The sequence below is a fragment of the Electrophorus electricus genome, chromosome 6, assembly GCF_041902795.1.
Source record: "Electrophorus electricus isolate QZ-2024a chromosome 6, ASM4190279v1, whole genome shotgun sequence".
Classification (NCBI taxonomy): Eukaryota; Metazoa; Chordata; class Actinopteri; order Gymnotiformes; family Gymnotidae; genus Electrophorus; species Electrophorus electricus.
Genome location: NC_137502.1, coordinates 32,346,775 through 32,369,686, shown reverse-complemented (window position 1 = coordinate 32,369,686; position 22,912 = coordinate 32,346,775). Strand labels below are relative to the sequence as shown.

The following is a 22,912-nucleotide window of genomic DNA, read 5'->3' as shown; positions in this document are numbered from 1 at the left end:
TTCAGGAGCTGTGAAGCTGCACTTGCCAGGAGATGGTTTTAGACTCCATATCCTCTGGCCTAACATTAGGTGCTGGACAAAAGTGTTTTGTCATCTCAAAAGAAGAATCAGGTTTCTTATGTCATAGACCATCACAATTTTCTTCCCAGTTCGTCTGTTCTTTTGTTTTGTTTTGTTTTTTTTAACCCAATTTTTTTTTGTTCATACAAAACGTATTTTAGTGTATTATACTGTCATCTCTGAGAAACTCGGAGACATCCATTTCCTGAAAGTGGCAGTAGAACTATTATAACGGTCCAATCCTTAACCTCGCGCATAGCTTTTCCGTCATCACGGGACCTCTCCTGTTGCACGCGCCATTCTGTGGAACGTTTGTAAACATCCAGCGACGTGAACGGAGCGTCACGTGAGAAGCCCGCTACCTTGGCGCGAGCGCATTCCGTCCCGTTACTACAGCAGTTACCCCACCCCCCCCCCACCCCCCCCCCAAGCGAGAGATGCCGGTTCTGGCCACAGAACCGAGCTCTCTTCCGGAATGACATGATTTGTGATCACGTTTTGAACCTGTTGAGGAGGTGTGTGTGAGAGACTGAGTGGAGGAGGTGCGGCATCCTCCCTCTCTCAGCCTCGCCAAGCGTGCAGCCGTACGGAGGCGCTGCCGGTGGCGTCGAGCTGCACCGGCTGTGCACGTTACACGGCACTTCACGCCACTGTAGTGACGAGGGTGCCGGTGCTTGGGACTCTTTCCCAGGATTTTGTTTTTTATTTTTAAATAGGTAAAATGGAAATAATAATAAATTTTAAAAAAAGAAATCATTTTCGAGTCTTATGTGTCTGACCGGTTGAGAGCAGAGGTTGGTCGTGCGAAGCTGTAATCTACGACATACACCCTGATCTTCTGCATCCGGAACTGGAAAGCCGACGCATCTGTGCGAGAAACCTGTACTTTTCTATGTGGTTCGTATTCGTGGGTCCGGTAGTCTAGCCAGCAGAGATGTCCCGGTAAGTGACCGGCTACACCACGTCCTGCTGTTCAGGAAGTGATGCTGTAAATACACTGTACGGTCTGAGTGGCTCCTGTCTCGATCTCAGTTTGAAAAGTGACTCCTCTCAGTGCCAGAATAAGCTCTCAGCAGAAGGAAGTCGCGTGTAGGAACATGTTTCTCTACTGTCATACATCCGTTAGGTGTCATTTTATGCAAAACGTTTCTGGCTGTGTGAATTAGTCATGGACTAATACGTGGACGCAGGGTATTTCTTTTGCGAAGCTCTTCCATGATTGAAGTATGTGCATTATTTAAACACGCGACTAGCCTCACGTTCCAGAGAGGCCTCTTTAATGTACGTTCAATAATAATATAAACATTCTAGCAATTTTTTTTCCTTCAAGTCAATTTAAGATTGCTCACTGCCTGCCATTTGCAAAAAAACAACAACAATAAATCACCAGGACCAAACATACTGGGGCATTTCATCTCAGACTAGCAGCGTCAGCTATACAGAAGGAAGGGTTACAATTAATTACCCTACATTTAAAAAATGTAGGGTGAGTGTGTATATATGTTACACACACACACACACACACACACACAAGTAAATAAATAATTTGGTAGACATCGTTTTGAACAGAACTTCCTTAGATGTTCCAGGGGATAAATGGTTTGTTGTGACCCCATCTAGGTCACAACACAGGATCAAAAAAAGGAATGCACATTTCTGTGTGCATGTGTACATGAATGCCTGCTGGCATGCATGCAAGCGTGTGTGTGCATGTAAACAATGCACTTTCTGTTTGTTTGCTCTGCCTTGTGAAAGAAGCTCCAGACTCGTCCACTGTCCATGCTTTGATCACTCACACGGTTACATGGTGTCTTCAGTGTGTATCGTGGTTGCATGGTTACATGTTCTCTTCAGTGTGTATCGTGATTGCATGGTTACATGTTCTCTTCAGTGTGTATCATGTTTGCATGGTTAAATGGTCTCTTCAGTCTGTATCGTTGTTGCATGGTTACATGTTCTCTTCAGTGTGTATCATGTTTGCATGGTTACATGGTCTCTTCAGTCTGTATCGTGGTTGCATGGTTACATGTGGTCTTCAGTGTAGACCTCAACTAGCTGCATGGCCCTCGGCCCCTGGACTTGGAAGGAAACACAAAGATCCGAAGTCAAGACTTTGCAGGTGTCTGCTCACTGAGCAACGTAACATAATTCAACATACTTTTTTTGCAAAGCATTGAAAGTGAGATCCTGACATGGTTCATGTTTTGACTACACTACACTGTGCAGCTGTACTTTTCCTAATGAACAAAATGCACAGCTATCAATGTGACACAGCCTTCCCTGCCATACAACCATCCCTGTGACCCAACTGTCCCTGCAACATAGGTATCCCCGTGACAAGCCGCCTGCTAATTAGAAACACAATAAAAAGACATGTTCAACACTAGTATTTCAAATGTGCTCTAACAACGAATTGGCAGGATTCAAGTGCGTATCATATCATGTGCATACGGAGTGTTTCCCGGATTACAGAAATGAAGGGTCTTCCTCAAACAACACAAAGAAGTAGGAACAAGCCCCAACCGATCAAAAGAACCTGAAAACACAAGGATTAAATACTTCAGCTATCCAGGAATGGACGAGACACGGGATCACAATATGTAACAGAACCCAGGGCAGAGACAAGGACCACAATAAAACACAGATCATAACGGTGCTGTCGCCATGGGAACCATGACACCAAAGCAATGAAAGTGTGACGTGCGAAACAAGGCAAAGTGTGGTTCTCTTACACATTTACATCCCTGTTGTTTTACCAATAACCCAAATAAAGTAAAACAAAATATTACAGCAGCAAGAGTACAAAAAAAGCATGATGTCATTAAACATTACATAAGATGTGACTCGGACTAGATTAAAGCACAATTACAGAAAGATCTTGTTTAAGACCATGCGATTCCTTTGTGTGCAGTGGATCCCCTGCTTGCAATCTGCATTACACCGTGGTCAAGGGTCCCACATCCTGTGATACGTCACCGTCCACGTGAAGGTGATGAGAACATTCACAGGAATGGAGGAGAGGATAACTACTACAGGTAACTACCATTATGGCCTATTTACTAAGCAGCCAGCCTCACACTATGGTTATTACATATAACGGTAGGAGTAGGGAACCATCAATTATGCAAGTAATGTGTCAGAACCATTATTTCTAAAGCGTTTTTATGACAAGCGAGTAAATAAACTCTCTATGGACATCTTAAAGATTGGATTATTTCTAGATTATATAATGCATATCTTTAATAACTGTCTAGCACTTATGTGACACTATACAGCCACTCTTCATAGATCATAGAACATACGTGTAAAGGTGAAACAGGCAGGTTCTTTTTTACTGCAGGAAAACTCACTTTATTTAGAATTTGGTTTTACCAAATTTGATAAGACTGTGATAAGACTGTGCGAGTCGGTAAGTACTTGAACTATACTGTACTACTGCGGCTGTCATGCGGTTTCCCCTCTTACCGCTGCTGTAAGAATCACCAGGTAAGATACAAGAACAACCTCTGTAGAGTCTGTGCATCTCATTGCAGTTCTAGTTTATTTGTAAGGGCCTAACGGTCATTGCATTTGCATAGTAATGTACGGGTATTCGCTGTTGCGCCGCCAACAGGTCCAGCTAATGAACGTGTTATGGGCGTAAACCTTGCTTTCCACCTTGCGTTTAGAGGAGCGCCGCCTGCTGCCTTCCTCTAGTAAGGTGACTTCTGTAAGTAACGCAGTAATTGCATTAGTTATTGATCATCGGAGCCTTTGCAATGAACTCTAACGCAGTTTAGAATAAGTTCATTCTAAGTATATTGGAATCTTGGCACGGTGGCGGTCATTCATCTTACGTCTCAGCTGTAAAACAGTTGTTCTAAATGTTCAAAGGATCGAGTGGTTCCCATGGAAACAAGAAACACAGGCCACGAGACAGTAGCACAGCGCTCGAGCTGCAAGACGGAAGCTACTAAACGCTGCGCGAGCATAAGGGTGGCATTGCTAGGTAAAGGCTGCTGCGCGCGCGGTCTGCCGTGCAGCAAACTCCGTTTGAATGTACGGCATATATTTACGATGCAGGCTTTACAACGGGGTAATGTTCACTGCGGAAAGAGCTGCAGCTACAGTTTCTTTTTTTCCAGGCGTTAAATGTTATAATTATACCACAGTTTGAAATCTCAAACTTTTTCTTGTGCGTTATTCTGTTATTTAGCTCGCATCACGTGTGATCTAATTTATGTACTCTATCATCACTTCTTCTGTCACCTCTAATCTGCTGTGTGAAGCAGTATGTAGGGTGACAGCTGTCGTTTTAAAATCTCTCTCTCTCTCTCTCTCTCTCTCTCTCTCTCTCTCTCTCTCTCAGAATCAGCATGTCGAACAGTAGTGAGTTTTCCTGGTAGGTAGCTTGAATACAGTGCACAAAACTTATATACCCAAGTGTACCTTTGCCATAACCACCAAATAACTTTTCTCCTATTAAACCCTTTTGTAGTGGTGTTTGTTTTGTTTAACTTTTATTTCTTATATATGTCCGCAGGTTATGCAAACCTGCCCATGATGCTTTAACCTGCAGGGATGGACCCTGGGCCCAGAATGTAGGACACACCGGCACACTCAAACCTGGACCTCAAATGCACTTTCTTTACCTGCAGTATTCCTTTCTGTCTCTTACTGCTTCATTTTACTTTTGATTAGAAAAGAATCATTTAAAAAATATTTTTTATAAGTTTTAAATGAAGTGTATTATAAAAGAAAACCAGCAGTTGTCTTTGTGCAGCATTCATGCTGTTTCCATTGTGGTGTTCAAAGGACCAAATGGTTCCAGTGTATTGTTTCGTTTTGTGTTCATGACGTTTACACACTCGCTTCATTTCTGCTCACCTTACTATGCAGAGGCAGCAGAGGGAGGATGAACGTGCCTGGAACAGCTCTGTGGACTGGCTGGAGGAGAACAGCCTGGAGAGGCGTGGCCTCACTTTGCCCCGCCTCCTCTCTCAGCGCTACACGGCCTCTGCGTGAGTCTGCTCTACAAACAGTGGTTAAAGCAGCTCGACTGTGTTTGTGTGCTTTGGTAGCGACAGGGGACTAGCGAGTGGCTATGTTCTGCTGCTTAGGGTTCTGCTGCTTTAGACAGGACGTCCCTCCCTGAGTGGCCATGGCTCTCTAGAAATGGACTGGAAATGGGTTCAAGGTTGAAATTTGTTTAAGCAGGGCTGTAAAGAGTGTGTGACTCACTGACCAAGGCCCGTGGGGCCGTCTGTACCTAGAGACCTTTTAGTGACAGTTCTCTGTTCGAAACCAGGTCCATGGACCAACATATGTTAAAGTCAGAGCGGCTGTTTAGAGTCCGCTGGTCGTCTTCTACCCCGAAGTCTTTACACGAGCCCTTTGGATTCCTGTCCAGAGTGAAACATGGCTGTGAAAATCCTCTGTTCGTTATAGACAGTTCAGTGCATTTGAACACATTCACAGCTTTGGGTCAGCAGTTGTCTGGGAGCAAAGTGTCACAGCCGGATGTGCAGACAGCCGGTCATGCAGACAGCCGGACGTGTAGACAGCTGGACATGTAGACAACTGGACATGTAGACAGCTGGATGTGTAGACCAGCCTATGCATGTTTGTTTTAATCACAGGTCTCCGAGAGAGGATGTGGGCTGGACACAGCAGGAGATCAGTGCTGAGTCTCTCTCGGACTTTGAGACGCAGCTTCACCAGTGAGTGCCAGTGCTGTTCTAGGATCAGTTTAATGGTCTTTCTGATCTTTAGGAAGGCTACAAAATGATCTGATCATGAGTATATGTATATATGAATATACGGACCACTGTTTTACTGGTGCAAAGCCACTGTGTGCTAAAGCTGTGTCAAAATAAGATAAGTACATTTGCAGCACTATGTAAACATGTGGTCTTACACAGCAAACAAACCAACAAAATAAGTAAATGCAAAACAATACAGTGTTTAAATAATTACTGCATTATTTTTACTCTTTCGCAAGCAAATAAAGCATGTGGTGGTTTGGGTTCTCTGAGACAGTCTTAGCCCTGAACCACTGTCTGTCTGTTGTGTGTGCAGGGCGATTGAGTTGTACCACAGCAGAATACAGTGGCTTACGCAGCGCAGCCGCAAGGTGGAGTCTCCTCCCCTCCGATCCCTTCCTCCCCTCGACTCCTCCCCTCACCTCACGCTGCGGTGTTGGCCTCTTGTTATATTTTAACCTGTTTGGTTTTGTTAGGTTTTTTTGTGAATGTTTGATGATGAACTCTCAGCTGTCCCTGAGTATGAGTGTGAAGTGTTTTCCTGATGCCGCTGGTTAGATGTTTGGAGTGGTGAGAGGGTGCAGACTGGGAGTTCTTATCGACTCATCCGACTGGACCTGTTCTGAAGACAAGCTGGCAGATCTGCAGCACCACCTGCTGGTGAGGTTCAGAACATGTGATTCCTTACAATATACTGTATAGAAGCAACAGGAACCACAATAAATATAACAGAACATTTCAGACACTGAGCTTTCATCAGCTGTGCAAGCAAAGTGCACACACACACACACACACACACACACACACACACACACACACACACACACACACACACACACACACAGCTGATGAAGGACCTATGTCCGAAACATTCTGTTTCTCTGAAAAGTTTGTGTACTTTACTACAATTTTGTAGTATATATATATATATATATATATATATATATATATATATATATATATATATATATATATAAAATATATATACACACACACACACATATATATATATACCTCTTTACTCACAGAGGAACAGTTTTTACATATATATATATATATATATATATATATATATATATATATATATATATATATATATATATATAGTGTTTTGCTTCTCCAGCTACTCACAGAGGAGCAGTTTCACATGAAGAAGCAGCTTTATTTCATCTCGTTTGGTACTGACATCACCAGCCTGTGGGACCAGCCAAGAGACGTCACCCCAAGGAGGTGAGCAAGTGTATGTGGGTGTGTGTCTGTGTGGGTGTGTGTCTGTGTGGGTGTGTGTGCCTGTGTGGGTGTGTGCCTGTGTGGGTGTGTGCCTGTGTGGGTGTGTGCCTGTGTGGGTGTGTCTGTGTGGATGTGCCTGTGTGGGTGTGCCTGTGTGGGTGTGCCTGTGTGGGTGTGTGCCTGTGTGGGTGTGTCTGTGTGGATGTGCCTGTGTGGGTATGTCTGTGTGGGTGTGCCTGTGTGGGTGTGTGGGTGTGTCATGTGGGTGTGCCTGTGTGGGTGTGTGGGTGTGTCATGTGGGTGTTTCTGTGTGGGTGTGGGTGTGTCTGGCTAGTGTGTCTGTGTGTTTCTCTGTGGGTGTGGGTGTGTCTGTGTAGTGTGTCTGTGTGGGTGTTTCTGTGGGTGTCTCTGTGTGTGTGTGTGGGTGTGTCTTTGCAGGTGTGGGTGTATCTGTGTGTGTGTGTCTGTGTGCGTCTATTTGTGTGAGTATATCTGTGAGTGTGTCTGTGTGGATGTATCTATGTGGGTGTGTGTGTGTTTCTGTGGGTGTGGGAGTGTCTGTACGGGTGTGAATATATCTGTGTGTGTGTGTCTCTGTGAGTGTATCTGTGTGAGTGTGGGTGTGTCTGTGTTGGTCTGAGTGTGTCTTTGTGGTTCTGTGCGGGTGTGTCTCTTTGCATGTGGGTGTATCTGTGTAGGTGTGGGTGTGTGTCCGTGTGGGTGTGTCTGTGTGGGTGTATCTGTGTGAGTGTGTCTTTGTGGGTGTGTGTGTGTCCGTGTGTCTGTGTGGGTGTAGGTGTGTCTGTGCGGGTGCAGGTGTGGGTGTATCTATGTGGGTGTATCTTTGTGAGTGTGTCTGTGCGGGTGCGGGTATGGGTGTATCTGTGTGTGTGTGTCTGTGTAGGTGTATCTGTGTGAGTGTGTCTTTGTGGGTGTGTGTGTGTCCGTGTGTCTGTGTGGGTGTAGGTGTGTCTGTGCGGGTGCAGGTGTGGGTGTATCTATGTGGGTGTATCTTTGTGAGTGTGTCTTTGTGGGTGTGGGTGTGGGTGTGTCTTTGTGGGTGTGTCTTTGTGGGTGTGGGCGTGTCTGTGTGGGTGTGTCTTTGTGGGTGTGGGTGTGTCTATGAGGCTGTGTCTGTGTGGGTGTAGGTGTGTCTGCAGGTGTGGGTGTATCTATGTGGGTGTATCTTTGTGAGTGTGTCTTTGTGGGTGTGTCTGTGTGGGTGTGTCTCTGCGGGTGTGGGTGTGTCTGTGTGAGTCTGTCTGTGGGTGTATCTGTGTGAGTGTGTCTGTGTGGATGTATTTATGTAGCTGTGGGCGTGTCTGTGTGGGTGTGTCTGTGTGGGTGTAGGTGTGTCTGTGCAGGTGCGGGTGTATCTGTGTGAGTGTGTCTGAGTGGGTGTGTCTGTGCAGGTGCGGGTGTATCTGTGTGAGTGTGTCTGAGTGGGTGTGTCTGTGTGAGTGTGGGTGTGTCTGTGTAGGTGTAGGTGTGCCCTGACCCAATGTCTCCTCTCCCAGGCTACATGAGGCCCAGCAGTGGCTCCTGCAGCTGATGCCCAGTGGTGCCTGTAACCTGCTGCAGGCCCTGGAGCACGCACGGGGCCATGCACAGCTCGACACCCTGCTCCTCGTCCTGGGCTCCCGGTGAGAGACCACACACACGCACGCACACACAGCGCTCTCCACTCCGACGCCTGGGTGCTGTTTGAGTCATTTGATCATCCAGTTCTTCAAATTCCTCTGTGAGTATGTCTTGTTTGTCAGCCCTGACCAGTCTCCAGACACAATAGTGGACTACATGGCCCAGAGCAGCCAGGAGGGGGCGCTGACGGTCCATGCCGTCGCCTACAACTGCTGCAGCTCTCATGCTATTGTAAGTATGTGCTGTGTACTCGTTCATTTCAGATGACCCTTTCCTGTTACACTTCCATATGGCTACTCTGTTTCACAGGACACTGTGAAAAACATGGCTAAAGTCACCGGTGGAAGGTATCACCTGTATTCAGCTGCACTGGTAACATCAATGGATATTGTCACTAATTCACTATAATGTCTAGTATGTTGATATTGATATTGGTGTATATTATTGATACTGAAATATATATTTATGTGTTATGTTTGAAGATGTCTGACTGTGTGTGTGTGTGTGTGTGTGTGTGTTTACACTAGGGCGTGGTAGACAGCAGCACTGATTTGGAGCTGTTGTGGGCTGAGATCAAAGCTGCTCAAAACTTGCTTCAGCATGTTCAGGACATGCCGCATGGACAACTGGTAGTGCAGGTTGTACATGGTGCTAGTAACACCAGAGTTGTGGGTTCAAATCCCATGGAGAGAATATGTACTGTCATGTATAAATATGTGACTGAAGTCCCTCTGCATAAGTGTCAGACTCTGTGCCTTTCTCTGTTAGCAGAATAATGTCAGCCTAGTTATTGAAACTGTCTTTAATTTGCTACCTTGCAGGTCTGTTCTGAATTGGACAGTCTGTCTCTAGCTGATGTGAGCTGTGGTCCATGTGTGGAGATCTGTGTCGAGCCTCCAGCTCCTCTGCCAGCTACCTCTGCTGACTGGCTGAGTAGCCACAGCCTGGAAGGTGGTTCAAACGTCAAGGAACTGCTGTTTTTTTTGTATAGAATCTGCCCGATGCAGTTAAAAAATTGCTAACTTTTTATCAAGCACTTTAAAATACTTTAAAAATACAGTTTTTAAATCGGTGCACTTGAATTTAAGCTGATGTTCTGCACATTACCTTCACGTCATTGTTTTATTTCAAATCCAATGACTTGAAATACTGCACTATATGCGCAATGCAGGGCCCTCTAGAGGTATGGTGCGGTACTGCACCAGCATAAATAAGTGCGATGTCATACAACGCAAGCCTCTTGGTTTGCCATCAAGGGTTTACTGGGTTTGGCTTCTTGTATGCAAATATGCTGATTACATTCTTAAGGGTGGGTTTCCATACATGACTTTGCCACACTGATGTGAGCTTCTATATGTTTGTGTCTGTAGCTAAGCAGCTGGACCTGTACCAGGTGCTCGCCCCTAACGCCTACGCCCCTCTGGAGGGCTACGTCCCCATCCTGGGGAAGAGCATCCACTCAACTGTGCATGAGGTCAGCTCACACTGCCGTTCTGTCCACACGCCCGGTTGGCAGTAGGCAGTAGTCAACTCTGTTGCTGATAAAGGGACAGACAGCATGCTTGTCTCTGGAGTCAGAGTGGAGGAACTCAGTGAAAGTCAGACAGACTGATGGCGAGAGCCCACAGCCTCTGGAACAGTGAGCGCTGTTGTATGGTGTTAAAGTTCATACTGCTTAAACACAGCCACCCAATGCCTGTGTTTACAGAGAGCCATGGAACAGTTCACATGGCATGATGGGACAGTGAAGAATGTGCATGTGGATCTGCCATCACTGAAGAATTACCAGGTACCCCAGCCACTGAGCTGTTCACAGCCACTGAAGAATGACCAGGTACCCCAGCCACTGAGCTGTTCACAGCCACTAAAGAATTACCAGGTACCCCAGCCACTGAGCTGTTCACAGCCACTGAAGAATGACCAGGTACCCCAGCCACTGAGCTGTTCACAGCCACTAAAGAATTACCAGGTACCCCAGCCACTGAGCTGTTCACAGCCACTGAAGAATGACCAGGTACCCCAGCCACTGAGCTGTTCACAGCCACTAAATCTGTGGACAGCTTCACTTCCCCACCGAACTGTTCACTTCTCCACTGAGACTTTCAGTTCTCCTCCAGGCTGTTCGCACAAGCTGATCACTTCTTCGTCATCCCATTTTTGAAAATTTTGTAAATTCTGACTTGGAATAGCTCTCTGTCTCTTCTTTCATTCTTTCCTTATTTCTCCCTGTACCTCTATCTCTCCCTCTCTCTCAGAGTCGGCTCTTGGAGGCGGAGCGAGTGTTGGAGCGCAGGGCTGAGTGGTTGAGCAACACTGCTAGCAGGCAGATCTGGGGCACAGTGTGTGAGCAGAGGCAAGGCCCTACAGTTCCGTCTCTCAGCTGCATGCTGGGACGTTTGAGTACACGTGTTTTTGAAGGTTCTTAGATGCTATTCCCCACACAGTTTTCAGGACAAGCCAAGGCCGATGCACCCAAAGGGCCAAATTCATAGAAACCCGCAGATCACGAGCTTTTATTATAGGTGTGTTCTGACTGGGCTGTACTAGCTGGTCTTCCCTCTCCGTCCTGTAGGGTGCAGTATGGAGCAGGTGTTCACGCTTTGTTCCTCTCTGCAGAGTGCAGGTTCTCCTAGACGTGTGTGGGACGAACGCCCCCTATCAGCTGCACATGCGGCACGCTGTCCGACTGCTGCTACAGGAGCAGCTGCCCAGTACACACAGCTTCAGTATCATCGCGTATGCCCTCTGACCTCTGACCGCATTAGGAACAGATCTTTTCCTTCCTGTGGTCTGTTATGTAAAAACATATGTGCTGTAACCTGCCGCTGCTATAGGGTAAGTTTCACTTCTTCCTCACAGCTTTGGCTCAGATGTCAAATCATGGAGAAAGCACCTGGCTCCGCCCACTCACGAAAACCTTCAGGAGGTCTGGCAGTAAGTGTGCTCAGTGCGGTAGCGCACCCTGCTGGCAACGTTTTGAGTCACAAGATAACAGCTGCTCATTAAGACACTCCATCCAGAGTGTGTTTGTGTGTCTCTGTGTGTGTGTGTTTGTGTGTCTCTGTGTGTGTGTGTGTGTGTGTGTGTCCTGCTCTAGGTGGGTTCAGGCACTGGAGTGTGGAGGGGGCCGTAACACCCTGGCTGCTCTCAGACACGCCATGGGGGCGGAGCTACAGGGTGACACCGCCCTGACCCGGGGACTGTATCTCCTCACCACTGGCGTGCCAGACGAGGACACGGTAAAAACAAACTCAGCACCATGCCTGGGTTTCGGAATGCAGAGTGGAGCCAGTACAGCTGTCTGGATTCCAACTGCCAGTGTCTGTGAGCTGAGATTACTCATTTCTCTTGTTCTTGAGTTGATTTTAAGAGGCTGCTGTGTCCCAAAACTGCAAATATCAGCAACAGCTGAAAGCTCCTGGGGGCAGATGAGATCAAAGGCATTCGTGCCTTGTCTCTCATTTTTATATGTACTTGCTAAAAAGAGTAATTAAACATTAGTGCTTTGGTGCCCTCTGTTGGTCACATCTGTATTAGGCATCCCGCCTTGTGAACATGATACAGAACCAAAAACTGGTGTTATCCCATTCCCTCTTTCCTTGCTGTGTCATGGTTCTGGGACATAAGAAGCAGTTTAATGGAACAGTACAACCAACAGGATGGTCCAGTGGCTCTAATGCTATGTGATGTTTTCCAGATTTCATCTCGTAATTGTCAATCGTCAAGGCTAGTGGTAGCGCAGTGGTTAAGGTGCTTTACTAGTAAGGTTGCTGGTTCAAGTCCTGCCATTGCCACTGTTGGGCCCCTGAGCGAGGCCCTTAACCCTCAATTGCTCAAGTTGTACTCAGTCAGAATTGTAAGTCGCTTTGGATAAAAGCATCAGCTAAATGCCGCAAATGGAAAGTAAATGTCATGCAGGCTTTTTTAGGTACCTCCCAGTCTCTGAAACCACTGTGCTTGTTGACTTCTGTCTGTAAGACACTCACGACTAAGACACAGTTATGTTTAATTGTGGTTGAGCTCACAGTTTGATGATAAATGCACTTGGGTTTTGATTTCTAGGCCGGAACGATCCCTAGTGGCGTTGCCGCACCGCGCATCATGTTTATGTCGGCATTCTGGTTTTCTGGTCGGCATCCGCAGGTGGAGGTTTGTGATTATGCGGCAGCGTCATGCCACGCTGCAGGTGTACGCCTCCACGTGTGCCTGCTCACCAGGGAGGAGGGGCCTGTGTGTTGCCATGACACCTGGTCTAAGACAGCCGCGGCCCTGCGTAATCTGGCGCACGCCACCAATGGCCGCTTCCACTGGATCACTGACATGGGTACAGGGTGTGTGTGTGTTTGTGTGTGAGCGCGGATGGAGAATATGAGCTTAACACCTCTCCACATATGCATATATATGTGTATGTCTGTGTGGGTGTGTGTGTGTGGGTGCGTGTATGCATGCACATGGAGAACATGAGTTTAACACCTCTCATATGCATATGTGTGTGTGTGTGTGTGTGTGTGTGTGTGTGTGTGTGTTTCCCTCCACCTGTAGGCATCGTGGAGAGTGATGATATAATTTTGCTGGTTGGAGAAATGAAGAAGGCTGTTGATTACTGGCAGAAGGTGAGACTGCACAGCCGTGTCAGACTCACACCTCAGGACGCTACATCTGACCTGACTGTGAACATTAGCCTCCGAAGCTCATTCTAAGCGATACTGGGTTCATTTTGTAGGGATTTCCAAACTCCAGGCTTTTCATTTGAATGCACCCGTGAAGGGCAGTGTGGTTTCAGTAATGTCTGCTGATTCTGGGTGGTTTTTTTTAGGATGACCAAGCATTTGTGCTCACTGCGAAACGTGCTGTGTGTGTACTCACATCTCCACACAGTGCAGTGACTTAGTGGACTCGCTGCTACGGCGGGGCTCCGGCGGCGACTCAGCGGAGGCCCTGTCTCCACAGTGCTGCAGCCCAGCCTCAGGGCCCCCGGCTCGGGCATGCAGACCCGGACCGTCTGCTCCCAGACCCACCCGCCTCAGCTTGGCCAGGCTGGTGAGCCCCACCGCAGGGTTGTCCAGTGGGCCCCGCACAGGTCACTCAGCGACCCCTGGTCCAGTCTTAACTGACCCATCCAGCACAGGAAATAAAGGCGCATTATCTAGATTATTAACGTTGAATCATTTACTTATTATAAGACACAGAGAGAGAGAGAGAAAGTCTGGAATTCCAGGATTGAGGAAGGAGTTTCCTGGGACGTTTTTTTTAAACCTGGAACTGGCTGTCTCTCTGGACAGGGATGGCATCTTCTCAGCCCTGTTTTCCTTGTTGACTTTGTAACAGAGTAGAGATGCGGCAGAGCCCAAGGATGTGAAGAGGTCGTCGGTGTGGAGACCGAGCAGTGCTAAAGCAGTCATCCCCGCAGGTGAGTGACACGCTGACCTCTCAGGAGACATTCCAGACACCAGCAACGACATGCCGCTCGCCGGAAACTTCAGTCCGTGACATGTTGATATCCTGAATGACGTAGAATCCGATTCGCTTAAATCCACTGCCTTTAAAAATCCGCTGAATCATTCTTTGCACTACTTGATGATTTTGATTTCCCTGGTACCCAGACGCTTTGTAGAAGTCCACATTTTAGTTAATAGTTTGTCCGTCGAAACGTTTTTTTAAATTGTTGTTCTTTTTCCCAGTGAGCTCAGAGGTCAGGCCAGTGCAGTCTGCCGAACACAGGAAGGTCGCATGTTCCCAGTCTGTCTTCTACTTGGAGAACGGCATGCTGGGTGAGTGGCACGATGCTTACTCAACATCACACTTAAGGATCTGTGAAGATCTGTGAAGATCCCGTCACCTCTCCTCCAGCATGTCGAACAGAAATGGGTGATGTCATTTCCTCCTTTGTGACCCGTCCACCCAAAAAGAACAGAAGAATGGGATTCTGGGATAGTTTTTAAAGACCAAGGCGAATGATCAAGCCTCATTCCAGTTTTCGTCATATTACTTTGTCATTTTTAGAAACGGCGGGGCACTTTTCCCTTCAGAGCTCAAGCACAGGTAGCAACACTGGTACTCAATAGAAGGCCATGCTGATTCATTCCTGTCAGGTGGTAGTGGTTGAGAAAGAGCAAACAGTTAGAACTGTGTGTTCGTATTCTCCTGATACTTCTTCTGTCTGTGGTAAAGTTCATTCCAGCATCTTATTAATTTGAACTTGTTTTTATCTCATTCCCTACAGGTGCAGTTTTTAGGACGTACCTCCAACCAAAGAGCACGCGAAAGTGTAGTAGCACAGCTAAACTCCCCAAACATGAGGATGTCTGCTCTACCAAACAGGTGCTGCTCGGTGCGCCCTGTGTCTGGCCTGCCCGTCTCTGGGACCAGCCTCAGTCTTAACCAGTTACCTCTCCTTCTTGCCGGCGTGCCGGTGTGTTTGGGGTGCTCCCGCAGTGGCTGAAGCGCTTTGGGATCAGGAGTCTGGATCTAGACCTGCACAAGCTGGTGTCCGGGCCTGAGTGCGCACACCGCCGGACGCTGGTGCCCACCGTCCACAAGAGTGTCTCTGCCAAATACTGTGACATCTTCCCCAGCGTACAGCTGAAGGTGAGCGTCCCCAGCGGCGTCCTGTCTGAAACGGTTCAAATGGCCGCGTATGATTTAAAAAAGAACGTGATCATAACCGGAAAGGGCATCTTAAAACGTTGACAACTAACGACCCTGGAACTATGGAGACGGGTGAAAGGATTCGCTCGTCACGGGTGTCAGACTCCGGCGCTGGTGAGCCAAAGAACCTGCGCCGCTCAGCGTTTTCCATCTGCCAACACACCCCAGGTGCTTAATGACAGAGGCAGGCACACGTTAATTTCCGCAGCTCGGCACTCCTGGGCCCCACAGTGACGCAGCCAGAGCAGTGCTGGCGTTTGCATTGGCGTGCGTGGTTGCCGTGCACTGCTTACGGTGTGTTCTTTCCTGTGGTGAGGGACGTCTCCGGCACCTGTTTGTGAGCCCGGGCGAGTTGAGGCAATACCTGCTTCAGGCTGAGAAGGTTCAGCGGCGGTATGCGCGGAGAACGCAGTGGCTCCTCTCAGGTGAGCGCCCTTACACACCAACCCAGAACACATACCTGACTCCGAAGCGCTTTCCTGACCAATCAGACAGTGACCAATCAGACAGTGACCAATCAGAAAAGTGTGAGAGCTGCATCTGCGTCCTACCCCTGCAGGGAGCAGGCGTGTGTTTGGCTGTGTGCTCGAGCAGGCCGTGTGTCTGGTCCTGGACCTGTCTGGCTCCATGGCCTCTGGCCTTCCCGGGCTGCAGAGAGAGCTGCCCACGCTGATCTGGGATCAGCTGCATGCTAATGGCGTGAGGTGAGCTCTGCACATAGTCCACAGACACTGCACTGACCTACACAGAGCTCAGTGGTTAAGGTACTTGACTCGTAATTGGAAGGTTGCAGGTTCAAGCCCCATCACTGCCAAGTTGCCACTGTTGGACCCCTGAGCAAGACCCTTAACCCTCAATTGCTCAAGATGTACTCTGTCATAATTGTAAGTCGCTTTGGATAAAAGCGTCAGCTAAATGCCATAAATGTAAATCTTAATTTGAGCTGAATTAATTGCTTTCTGAAATGCCAATAAAACTATGAGCATCTTGGTTTCAGTCCAGGCCGTGAAGTGGAGGTGAGGTGGCTCTTCTGGGGCTGAGTGCATCACTGCATGTTGTCAGGTTTAGCATGCTGGCGTTCTCTGGGGAGGTGCAGGTGTGGCAGGCAGAGCTGGTGGAGGCCACGGAGACGCGGTGTAGAGAGGCGGTGCAGTGGTTGGGCCAGCTGAACGTGCACGGAAGCACTTCCGTCCTACAAGCACTCCAGGTACACACACACACACACGCAGACCTCACAGTGACTCAGCACCGACAGACACTGCATGCGAATGACTCAGCGCATTAGAATGGATTAACGCTGTGTGCATATGGTTGTCTTGGCTTGGGACGTGTTTGGGTCTAAGATGTCTCCGACTGACGGTAGGACTGACTGGTGTCTGCCGCTTCACACATGTCCCAGCCTCAGACGTGTGTCTCGCTTCAGTGTTTACAACATGTGGAATGAGGGTTTAAACCTGGTGTTGAAGGAAGAGTGTTTTCTGTAGTTTTAGACGATCCTAGTCCCAGTCTATGTCTGAAACCAGACACTTCTTCACCTATATTGTTGGTTACAACTACCCTGTTTATCATCACTGTGCTCGCGCTATATTTGTCTACTTGCAACTAGGATTCAAAGTAATAAAGGTGTCTGGGTGAAATGTGTCTTGTTTTGCGAGGCGTTTATAACCGAACCGATGCCGTGTACAATGCTGTGCTCAGGCGGCGTGTGCGTTTGGAGACCCGCTGGGCGTGTATGTGGTCAGTGATGGGAAGCCTGACTGTAGTCGCAGCCTGGTGCTGAGGGAGGCGGAACGGCTGACCGCTGGGAAGGCTGTGGTCATTCACACCACCACCCTCAGTGGCCTGGACAGGTGAGTCCTTGTGTACAGGTGACGTGTGCTATTCACCACGTGTGCAGGTGACGTGTGCTATTCACCATGTGTGATAGGTGACGTGTGCTATTCACCATGTGTGATAGGTGACGTGTGCTATTCACCACGTGTGCAGGTGACGTGTGCTATTCACCACGTGTGATAGGTGACGTGTGCTATTCACCATGTGTGATAGGTGACGTGTGCTATTCACCACGTGTGCAGGTGACGTGTGCTATTCACCACGTGTACAGGTGATGTGTGCTATTCACCACGTGTGCAGGTGACGTGTGCTATTCACCACGTGTGATAGGTGACGTGTGCTATTCACCACGTGTGCAGGTGACGTGTGCAGGTGACGTGTTATTCACCACGTGTGATAGGTGACGTGTGCTATTCACCACGTGTGATAGGTGACGTGTGCTATTCACCACGTGTGCAGGTGACGTGTGCAGGTGATGTGTGTTATTCACCACGCGTGATAGGTGACGTGTGCTATTCACCACGTGTGCAGGTGACGTGTGCTATTCACCACGTGTGCAGGTGACGTGTGCTATTCACCATGTGTGATTGGTGACGTGTGCTATTCACCACGTGTGCAGGTGACGTGTGCTATTCACCACGTGTACAGGTGGGCTGTAAAAGGCTAGTGCTACTAATAACCATAAATTAGCCACCAGTGCAAATTATGTCCCCTCCACACTGGCAACTACTCTCTTCTGTTTATTGTTAATGATTCTCGCGTTTTCAGCCTATCTTCAGTTTCTTTAAGAATAGAGTGGTGACCTTATTTCCATCAAACAGTAACCAGATGATCAGCCACTGAGTGGCGATTCAGAGGACAAATGACCAGGCTAATGGTGGGTCAGTGTGGCTCTGCGCTGGAGCACCGTCTGTTTGTGATGTGTCCCTGGGACTTTTCCCAACAGCACGGCCAGGGACTTCCTGAAGAGCCTGGCCCATAAGACAGGAGGCCGCTTCCACCAGACACCTTCGCACGCCGACACGCAAACAATCAATCAGCTCCTGGCCCAGGGGTTCAAAGAGAGAGAGGTGAGTGGACCAAAGGTGTAGGCGACTTCAAGGTGAAATGCTCCTAAGAGGTTTTGTTTTGTGACACAACATTGTATATTATCTGTATGGCACGGTTTGTGCTGTTCCATGCTGTTTGATAAGATTTCTATAGATGCTGGATAAACACATTTATATTGTACGACTGTCTTATTAGCATTATTAATATGTCCATTGGACTAGAGTGAGGGAAAACCAAATAAAAGCCTTCCGATCACGTGGGCCTTACCCTGGTCACACAGGCTTACCCTGGTCAGACAGGCTTACCCTGGTCACACGGACCTTACTCTGGTCACACGGGCCTTACCCTGGTCACACAGGCTTACCCTGGTCACACGGACCTTACCGTGGTCACACGGGCCTTACCCTGGTCACACAGGCTTACCCTGGTCACACAGGCTTACCCTGGTCACACGGACCTTACCCTGGTCACACGGGCCTTACCCTGGTCACACAGGCTTACCCTGGTCACACGGGCCTTACCCTGATCACACAGGCTTACCCTGGTCACACAGGCTTACCCTGGTCACACGGGCCTTACCCTGGTCACACAGGCTTACCCTGGTCACACGGACCTTACCCTGATCACACAGGCTTACCCTGGTCACACGGGCCTTACCCTGGTCACACAGGCTTACCCTGGTCACACGGACCTTACCCTGGTCACACGGACCTTACCCTGGTCACACAGGCTTACCCTGGTCACACGGACCTTACCCTGGTCACACGGGCCTTACCCTGGTCACACAGGCTTACCCTGGTCACACGGACCTTACCCTGGTCACACGGACCTTACCCTGGTCACACAGGCCTTACCCTGATCACACGGGCCTTACCCTGGTCACACGGGCCTTACCCTGACCACAGGGACCTTACCCTGGTCACACGGACCTTACCCTGGTCACACGGACCGTACCCTGGTCACACGGGCCTTACCCTGATCACAGGGACCTTACCCTGGTCACACGGGTCTTACCCTGATCACAGGGACCTTACCCTGGTCACACGGACCTTACCCTGGTCACACGGGCCTTACCCTGATCACACGGACCTTACCCTGGTCACACGGGCCTTACCCTGGTCACACGGACCTTACCCTGATCACACGGACCTTACCCTGGTCACACGGACCTTACCCTGGTCACACAGGCTTACCCTGGTCACACGGACCTTACCCTGGTCACACGGACCTTACCCTGGTCACACAGGCCTTACCCTGATCACACGGGCCTTACCCTGGTCACACGGGCCTTACCCTGACCACAGGGACCTTACCCTGGTCACACGGACCTTACCCTGGTCACACGGACCGTACCCTGGTCACACGGGCCTTACCCTGATCACAGGGACCTTACCCTGGTCACACGGGCCTTACCCTGATCACAGGGACCTTACCCTGGTCACACGGACCGTACCCTGGTCACATGGGCCTTACCCTGGTCACACGGGCCTTACCCTGATCACAGGGACCTTACCCTGGTCACACGGACCTTACCCTGGTCACACGGGCCTTACCCTGATCACACGGACCTTACCCTGGTCACACGGGCCTTACCCTGACCACAGGGACCTTACCCTGGTCACATGGACCTTACCCTGATCACAGGGACCTTACCCTCATCACACGGACCGTACCCTGGTCACACGGGCCTTACCCTGATCACAGGGACCTTACCCTGGTCACACGGGCCTTACCCTGACCACAGGGACCTTACCCTGGTCACACGGACCTTACCCTGGTCACACGGACCGTACCCTGGTCACACGGGCCTTACCCTGATCACAGGGACCTTACCCTGGTCACACGGGTCTTACCCTGATCACAGGGACCTTACCCTGGTCACACGGACCTTACCCTGGTCACACGGGCCTTACCCTGATCACACGGACCTTACCCTGGTCACACGGGCCTTACCCTGGTCACACGGACCTTACCCTGGTCACACAGGCTTACCCTGGTCACACGGACCTTACCCTGGTCACACGGGCCTTACCCTGGTCACACAGGCTTACCCTGGTCACACGGACCTTACCCTGGTCACACGGACCTTACCCTGGTCACACAGGCCTTACCCTGATCACACGGGCCTTACCCTGGTCACACGGGCCTTACCCTGACCACAGGGACCTTACCCTGGTCACACGGACCTTACCCTGGTCACACGGACCGTACCCTGGTCACACGGGCCTTACCCTGATCACAGGGACCTTACCCTGGTCACACGGGCCTTACCCTGATCACAGGGACCTTACCCTGGTCACACGGACCGTACCCTGGTCACATGGGCCTTACCCTGGTCACACGGGCCTTACCCTGATCACAGGGACCTTACCCTGGTCACACGGACCTTACCCTGGTCACACGGGCCTTACCCTGATCACACGGACCTTACCCTGGTCACACGGGCCTTACCCTGACCACAGGGACCTTACCCTGGTCACACGGACCTTACCCTGGTCACACGGACCGTACCCTGGTCACACGGGCCTTACCCTGATCACAGGGACCTTACCCTGGTCACACGGGCCTTACCCTGATCACAGGGACCTTACCCTGGTCACACGGACCGTACCCTGGTCACATGGGCCTTACCCTGGTCACACGGGCCTTACCCTGATCACAGGGACCTTACCCTGGTCACACGGACCTTACCCTGGTCACACGGGCCTTACCCTGATCACACGGACCTTACCCTGGTCACACGGGCCTTACCCTGACCACAGGGACCTTACCCTGGTCACATGGACCTTACCCTGATCACAGGGACCTTACCCTCATCACACGGACCGTACCCTGGTCACACGGGCCTTACCCTGATCACAGGGACCTTACCCTGGTCACACGGGCCTTACCCTGATCACAGGGACCTTACCCTGGTCACACGGACCGTACCCTGGTCACATGGGCCTTACCCTGACCACAGGGACCTTACCCTGGTCACACGGGCCTTACCTTGGTCACACGGGCCTTACCCTGAGTGACTGGTATTTTCCTAACCATAGGATGCTGCACTCCCAGCATTTGAAGGTGATGATCTCAGGAGATTGAAGGATGAGATTGAAAAGTTGAGAATGTTCCAGAAACAAGCCAAAGCTTTCAGGTTTGTGGGATATATATTGTTTTTGTTTCTTCCTAATTTTATATATGCAGATGAGTGTGCTAGATGTTCATAGATATTCTTTCCTTTTAAAATGATTCCGTAATTATTCGGTTTGTGATTGACTTTCATTTTGTTTTTCAGGGAAATTATATTGGAGAGGTACCCAGAAGCAACTGAACCAAAATAAATAAATCAACACATTTTGCAAAAAGTAATATTTTGGACTATAACAAATTTAAGTAATGAGTTTATTTGATACATGTTTATCTCCCAACACTACTACTGTGTGTGTATGGAACTGAATATATAAGTAGTTTTTCAAACAAATTATTTTCTGAATCTATTTAAAGTACTTTAATTTTCAGGAACCGTTATACTGTACGTTTTATGCTCTATTTCATTATAAAGCAAAATGACGTGTTGCATTGCTCTGGCTAACTCTGGCTGTGTGTGTGTGTGTGTGTGTGTGTGTGTGTGTGTGTGTGTGTACGAGTGTACTTGCTGAACTTACCCTGCTGATCAACTTGATCACACCCTGAGCAAGACCCTTAACCCTCAATTGCTCAAGTTGTACTCAGTCAGAATTGTATGTCTCTTTGGATAAAAGCGTAAGCTAAATACCGTAAATGTAAACATAACCGGTATCAGTATCAGTTAGTATCAGTAAGTGATTAATGACTAAACCTCAAGTTAATGTCTATTGATTAACCCTGAGTGTAAGTAATAAAACTGGTTCTGGGCTTGATGCTTGGGTGACACATTGTCAGCTGACATATGCATTATAGTTTAGAGGATCTCATTCTCTCGTTAAAACATAACTTCTTTTCATCTTTATTGTTATTGTAAACCATCACTGAGTCTGTGAAAGGCGATATATAAATGTAACTTATTACTATTATTATTATCATTAATAAATGATTAACAAAAAAGCAAAGATAAAAGTTAACACTGAATATTCGGCAGTCAGTAACTACAATACAAATACAGCAACAAAACGTTTTTTTTCTTCATTTTTTATGTACTTTTTTGACATTGCATTTGTTCTATTCAGATTGATGTTGGAAAGTGGAAGGTCTTTTCTTATATAAACCTACACAATAAAAGGGGAAAGTGGCAAAGTAAATCTCTACAAAGCCACACGTGCGCATACATTCCTACATACACATATATGCACACAAATATTCCACACACCAACAGTTTTGACCATAACAGCAATATAGTTTTTTAGCAGAGTAAGTTATAATGTTGAAAAGACAAAGCAAATAATTGTTTAAAGTGTTTTTTTTTGTATGCCAGACTGAATTCTGTTCCAGTATTTTGTCACAAAGCAAGAATACACGTGAAATAATTCCTACCTCTTGAGCACTCGTTAGACACATTGGGGATGGTGTTCTGTAGGCAGACCTGGGTAATGTTCTGTGAAGGAATTTCAAGTTTTGCTCATGTACATAAAGTTACATTTAAGAAAATCCCATTCCACTGTTCCACTGTTCCTCATTACTGAATGGCAAACCCAAACCTTCTTCCTAAACTAACTTTAGAATATAATAAGGTAGGTGACTCAGTTACT

General features: G+C 48.4%; 1 protein-coding gene across 13 annotated transcripts; it reads left to right on the top strand.

The window, feature by feature from the left end:
* The first annotated feature begins 42 nt into the window (after positions 1-42).
* On the top strand, positions 43-22,087 carry vwa3a (von Willebrand factor A domain containing 3A). 13 transcript variants are annotated; one of them, XM_081716522.1, is made up of 36 exons: positions 43-1,002; positions 2,972-3,095; positions 3,674-3,769; positions 3,934-4,048; positions 4,409-4,441; positions 4,583-4,640; positions 4,939-5,060; positions 5,679-5,759; positions 6,118-6,172; positions 6,360-6,461; positions 6,925-7,031; positions 8,549-8,674; positions 8,795-8,903; positions 8,982-9,044; positions 9,200-9,310; positions 9,494-9,623; positions 10,043-10,146; positions 10,381-10,461; positions 10,928-11,025; positions 11,289-11,408; positions 11,532-11,606; positions 11,770-11,911; positions 12,735-12,996; positions 13,215-13,285; positions 13,551-13,712; positions 14,001-14,082; positions 14,354-14,443; positions 14,896-14,993; positions 15,108-15,260; positions 15,637-15,745; positions 15,880-16,024; positions 16,383-16,527; positions 17,019-17,170; positions 18,100-18,223; positions 21,245-21,342; positions 21,484-22,087. In XM_081716522.1, the coding sequence occupies exons 5-36, from the start codon at positions 4,416-4,418 to the stop codon at positions 21,527-21,529; spliced, it is 3,447 nt and encodes a 1,148-aa protein (XP_081572648.1). In that variant the 5' UTR covers positions 43-1,002; positions 2,972-3,095; positions 3,674-3,769; positions 3,934-4,048; positions 4,409-4,415; the 3' UTR covers positions 21,530-22,087. The 13 variants fall into 13 exon arrangements, 11 of the variants coding, with proteins under 11 accessions (XP_081572648.1, XP_081572649.1, XP_035381434.1 ...); XM_081716523.1 differs by having other exon boundaries at positions 3,934-4,135; XM_035525541.2 differs by lacking the exons at positions 3,674-3,769; positions 3,934-4,048 and having other exon boundaries at positions 12,816-12,996.
* The last annotated feature ends 825 nt before the right edge of the window (positions 22,088-22,912 follow it).